Source organism: Bradysia coprophila, unplaced genomic scaffold, assembly GCF_014529535.1.
Source record: "Bradysia coprophila strain Holo2 unplaced genomic scaffold, BU_Bcop_v1 contig_87, whole genome shotgun sequence".
NCBI lineage: Eukaryota > Metazoa > Arthropoda > Insecta > Diptera > Sciaridae > Bradysia > Bradysia coprophila.
In genome coordinates, this window is record NW_023504014.1 from 930,312 (window position 1) to 936,311 (window position 6,000).

Below are 6,000 nucleotides of genomic sequence, written 5' to 3' on the forward strand. Positions count from 1 at the left end.
ATAAGACAGTTCGATTATAATGAAGATGAGAAGCACAACATTCCCATGCCTATTTTGAGCAATACTTTAAATAATAAGAAAAAAAAGAAGTTCAGAATGACGGCTTCAGAAATGTTCAATTTTGTGCATAATTTAATTTTCATGATTGGAGACCTGATTCCCGAACAAGATGTTGTCTGGCAATTCGTTTTAACAACAATCAAATTCGTCGACCTGTCGTACATACCATGCTATATTGAAGACGATATTACAGAGTTAGCAAGAACAATTGCTACAATGAATTCCTCATATTTGCAACTTTTTCAAGATAAACTCAAGCCCGTCCACCATTTTGCAACTCATTATCCCAGCCATACTCGGAAATTCGGACCCTTGAGATATTTAAGAACAATTAGGTACGTTTTTGGGATACAAATTTTTTTTTAATCCAAAACAGTTTGTTATAAGCGCTGTATGTGTCTTATATACTATGGTAGCAAATAAATAAAAAAAAAATCGAGATCAAAGTCCGTAGCTTCTATGATGGTACATACCAGGTATGGCTGATCTTCAAAATCGGTCGAAATACCGAAATAATATAAAAATGAGATCATTTGGATCCGTTTTTACAATGGTTATGTCCTCCGCGGTGGCATTCGACCATCCTTCACACAAATTATTGTTTTCATCTAAACCACTAAACGTTTTTGCAAAAATCATCGTAAGAGCTTGACGAGGTAAAATTTAGAAACCGCATTTTATCGTCACTCTGAGGTTGATGTGACGTTGCTAAGCAGTGTCATTTTGCAATACCTTACTTTTTACTATCAAAAATGGATCGTCGTTCGTCCATGGGATTTTGCATACAAAAGATTTTATGGCAGGAACTTCGATACCAATGTAACGCGCTTCGTTAATACTTAATTAATAGAACAAGATTTAGTTTAAAATCTAAGTAAAAACTATCAACACCTGCCACGCTGTTGATGTTCAAAGTCAAAATGTTGCCAACGAACCATGATCCGATACCTTAGCTATCGTAGCTACACAAAAAAAATTTTGTCAATTTTTTATTTGTTACCGCCTTTGATCTATAAACTTTTTATTTTGCAGTATCACATACGCAAGACAACCTTTGACATAGTTAAAGTCAGATGATCAAAATATAGATTTTCAATCGCGAAGTAAATTAAACTTTACATTAAATGTGTGAAAATTCGAAAGAGTACACGCACATGAAGTGTGCATCGACCTCCGTACCCATTGTACTTTTTTTCAAAACTGTTTCATTCTCAGAAATCGTACACTTTTATATGACCGACCCAGTACTATCACCGTTAAAACAAAATCTTACTCCTTATAGTGAAGAAGAACAATATTTTAATTGGTCAACACATTTCAAACAATTTTATTTTATATCATACTATTGTAATCTTCTAAATCTCGTCAATTTTTAGATGTGAAGGAAAACATAAGCCAATGAAAAATTATGCCAAGAATACGACGAACCGAATAGACATTTGCTACTCAATTGGTAAAAAAACTCAATATTCCTTCGCACAGCGTCTCTTTGAATCGAAAGGATTAGAGGATATCATAACGGCAAACATACTCGACACCGGTTCATTAGCTGCAAAAGTAAAGTAACCATTTTACAGTTTATTTATTTTTATTAAAAGTAGTTTGATCTGCTTGCTAGAACGCGCACGGAGGCCTCCGTTTGGGCTTATTGTACTATGTAGCCAGTTTTTACAATTTCCACTGTATCGTTTTCGTATGGGTTTTTTGTTTGAGCTTCACACATAAATGTATCAACTTAGTAATTCTTTCACTTTTCTCTTCTACCTGTGAAAGCATTGACCCAAAGAATCGAAAGAAAGATTAAAAATGTTAATTAGGATAAAAGTCCACTCGGTTTTCAGCGCAGCCAGAACTCCTCGATCTCAAAATTTCCCATCGTATGCTACTTTATTCAACAAAGCAAAACAAATTGTTGTCGCATTTCCTTCCATTAAAAAATTGATAAATTATTTCTAGGTATATTATGGAAAGCTGGAGCCTTCGCTTTATAAAGATAGCCTTTTGCAAGTAAACTGTTCATTTATGAATAAAGTTACCGTAAACGGCAGCATCTTCAAATGTGGGTTATGGTTACCAGTTAGTCCCGACAGTGGCAATTGTGAAATATCTCAAGTCATGCAGATTTGTGATATTGTGATAAGTGATAACAATAACTTATTCGCAGTGTGCAAAACCTACATTACCGCAAAACAGGCCGATATGAATTTATATAAGATTGACATGTCATCAGTGCGAAATACGTTTTCAATAATCAACATTCGCCAATATCTTTTAAATCACCATTATCCAGTCGGAGCACACGCGTTACGCGGCGACATTTTGTTTCGATGTAAACGTTTTTGAACAATTTTGATTATCTAATTAATAAAAATATCAGAATCTATAACGATTTGGTTTTGCTCAAAAATATAGATACCAGTGCTAGACGAATATTAAAACTAACCGAGGGTCCTTTTTTCGGAGATTTCAGGTTTCCTTTCTCCCATGTCCGCGTTTTCTATGCCTTATAACATTAACATACCTGAAAACCTTTTTTGAATGACGCCTTAAAACTCAATGAGATCATCTGAACACTTAAAGAAACCGATATTTTTTAGCTTTACTTGAAAGTAGAGGTACTAACGGTGTTGAGGAATTTCGCGCCGTGTCATTCACAATAGCCCACAAAGTGACATCTTCCTTATACAAAATGTGTCATTTTGTCAATTATTGTGAATGACGCGGCGCGAAAGTCCTCAACACCGTTAGTACCTCTACTTTCAAGTAAAGCTAAAAAATATCGAAGCCATCGATATACTTCGATATGTATCGATCTGCTTCGATATGTATCGATCTGCTTCGATATGTATCGATCTGCTTCGATCTGCGTCGATATGTATCGATCTGCTTCGATATGTATCGATCTGCTTCGATATGTATCGATATGCTTCGATATGTATCGATATGCTTCGATATGTATCGATCTGCTTCGATATGTATCGATCTGCTTCGATATGTATCGATCTGCTTCGATATGTATCGATCTCCTTCGATCTGCGTCGATATGTATCGATCTGCTTCGATATGTATCGATCTGCTTCGATATGTATCGATATGCTTCGATATGTATCGATATGCTTCGATATGTATCGATCTGCTTCGATAGTCTGTATAAAACAGTTGAAATCAAAAATTTTAAATTTTTAGTTCACTTTAAGATGTAGACAAGTAGGTCATTTCAAACAGATTTATAGAAATTCGCACAAATATTGGTCAAATATTTTTCTTTAATAAAAATTTCTCAATAAACAATTAGATGAAACATTTAATTATTGAAACAAATGTACTATCAACAACCAGAGCATGTGCGTCGAAAATATAGTACACCGGCAACAATGGTCTTTTATAATGACAACAGAGGGTTGTATATGCAGGCCCTTCTTGGAAAATTTGTTGTACGGCTTTTTTTACTTACTTGTTGTTTTTACTACTGAAATTCCGTTGTTTTGACGACAGAAATTCTGTTGTTTTTACCACAGAAATTCTTTTGTTTTTACTACAGAAATTCCGTTGTTTTTACCACAGAAATTCTGTTGTTTTTACCACAGAAATTCTGTTGTTTTTACTACAGAAATTCCGTTGTTTTTACCACAGAAATTCTGTTGTTTTTACCACAGAAATTATGTTGTTTTTACCACAGAAATTCTGTTGTTTTTACCACAGAAATTCTGTTGTTTTTACTACAGAAATTCCGTTGTTTTTACCACAGAAATTCTGTTGTTTTTACTACAGAAATTCCGTTGTTTTTACCACAGAAATTCTGTTGTTTTTACCACAGAAATTCTGTTGTTTCAAGGAACTGATTGACTTTTTTGTGTGCGTGTAGATTCTGTAAAATGCAAATGATCAATAAGAATCTTGAATTAAAAAAAAAAAACTTTTGAAGCGAGCTGTTGAACCATTTGTATAATCTTGAAAAGTACGTCTGAAAGGTCATTAATGTTAAAGGTGAGATGTGAGTTTCTTTATATGAAATCGCTATTTCCTCCGCTCCATTGAAATTTTGACATTAGACCATACCTATACAGTGTACTTTCATTGGTTGGAACCACGATGAAATGAATACAAAATTTAATGAATTACATCCAAGTTTTGCAATCGATTTTATTGTAAAGTTAGAGGCACTGATATTTCAGCGCAAACTTGCTTCAGATCTCTTTTCCAGTTGGTCTATACATACAAACAAAACAAAACTGTTTATACTTGTTTCTACCGTTGAAGCAGCTACACGTACGTGCATGGTATTGGTAAAACCGTATGAAGACATATAGCTTGTTTTCTTTGTATGTGCAGCTGAAAAACAGCTGAAGCGAATTCACGCTGAAATATCACTGTCAATGGATCTTATACATGCCATATAATCCCGTAAAATCCAATATAATCCCATAAATTCTCGTAAAAAAGGTGATTTACCCCTCGGAAAATTGTTGAAACTCAATTCTTCAGATAAATAACAAAATCAACATGACGATTTGACATCCGACACGCTGGATGATTCGCGTCGTCCAATGCCAAGCCGAAATCCAAAGCTTCCAGATAAAAATCTTCAATAAATGCATTCTGGTCTTCAGCTGACATTCGATGAGTGAATGGATTGACGGATTTGTAAAATTCTGGAAAGAAAATAGTTCCATAATATGCGACACTCGGTAAAAGGATTATGAATTTCTTACGTTTGAAGAGAACTTTGTTGTCGAACGTGTAAGTTTCATTGGTCGCATCGATTCGACAATGCGAGAAACCGATTCGTCGAAACATATTTTTGAATTCGATAATTTGTTGATCCACATCGTCCGCGGCTGGGACATTACTATCCAAATCGAACATGTACTTTTTCCACTGATCTTTCTGCGATAATCGCTTGTAGATTCTGAACGACACCGCTTGTGCAATGTGCAAAATGAGTATATCGCCGCCCGTTTTCAACAATTTGTGCATATTTTCGAATGCAACGCTCAAGTTTTTCACATAATGCAAACAATAGAAAGACGTTATATGATCGAATGGAGCGATTCCGTTGAATGCTTGATCGTCAATTTTCTTGCCGATGTCCAGTTGGTGGAATGAAACTCTTGCACATGAATACTTTCGACGAGCATGCTTAACCATTTCATTCGATATGTCAACACCGACCAGTCGCTCAAAATTGTGTGGTAGTAACGGCAACAACGTATCAACTGTGATATCGCCTGGACCGAAACCAATATCCAATAAAGAATCTGTACCGTTTGCCCGCCAGTGGAATCGGTGTTCGTTAAGTATTTTTTTGATTTTCGCGCGCATTTGATTATTCAAATTTTCGTAAATGTTTGGATTATCCATTATCGGCAAATTTTCGAAGGATTCAAATCTTAAATTTTTCTGGTGAAATGTATTTCTCTGAATTTGATTGGTTTTTGACTTTCGTCTCAGCATACAACATAAATTTTAAACAGTAACAAAATCAAAACTACACAATCCGACAAATGTTGAACAAAATTTACAATACCATAAAATGTAATTTGTGGCGTGGATCTATTGATCTGTGTACAGCCAATGTCTTTTTAATCTATTCTATATCGATCAGGCATTTATCATTGTTTTTCTAAGATGGCGTCGCCGCCATTTTGTTACGAAGTCACAACAAAGAAAATTGACTAATGTCCACTACATATGCTCTTTTGGGCAATACTGTTCTTCTATCAACGGCAAAAAAAACTCAAATTTGAGCTGGCTCCAGTCTTCAGACTGGCTCAAACGAACACACTTGCCTTCTTCACGAAACCTGGGAACCCAAAGTATTTACCAGAGGCCGAACGTCCTTCCTTGTTGAAAGCTGAAACCGAACAACAGAGTTCTTTACCACAGATTGAAATTATTCGATGGACGTACATACACTCAACAATAATTTAACAAAAATAT

General features: G+C 35.1%; 2 protein-coding genes across 3 annotated transcripts in view; one reads left to right on the top strand and one right to left on the bottom strand.

The window, feature by feature from the left end:
• The window catches only part of LOC119084602 (PR domain zinc finger protein 5-like), a 29,365-nt gene extending 28,917 nt beyond the window's left edge, over positions 1 to 448 (top strand). For both annotated transcript variants that reach the window (XM_037194661.1, XM_037194660.1), the window contains one exon: positions 437 to 448. The gene's annotated coding sequence lies outside the window, so the exon portion shown is untranslated. The remainder of the gene's footprint in view (positions 1 to 436) is intronic.
• A 4,085-nt stretch (positions 449 to 4,533) lies between these two features.
• LOC119084670 (juvenile hormone acid O-methyltransferase-like) lies at positions 4,534 to 5,421 on the bottom strand. Its single transcript, XM_037194747.1, has one exon. The coding sequence runs from the start codon at positions 5,419 to 5,421 to the stop codon at positions 4,534 to 4,536; it is 888 nt and encodes a 295-aa protein (XP_037050642.1).
• Positions 5,422 to 6,000: the final 579 nt, after the last annotated feature.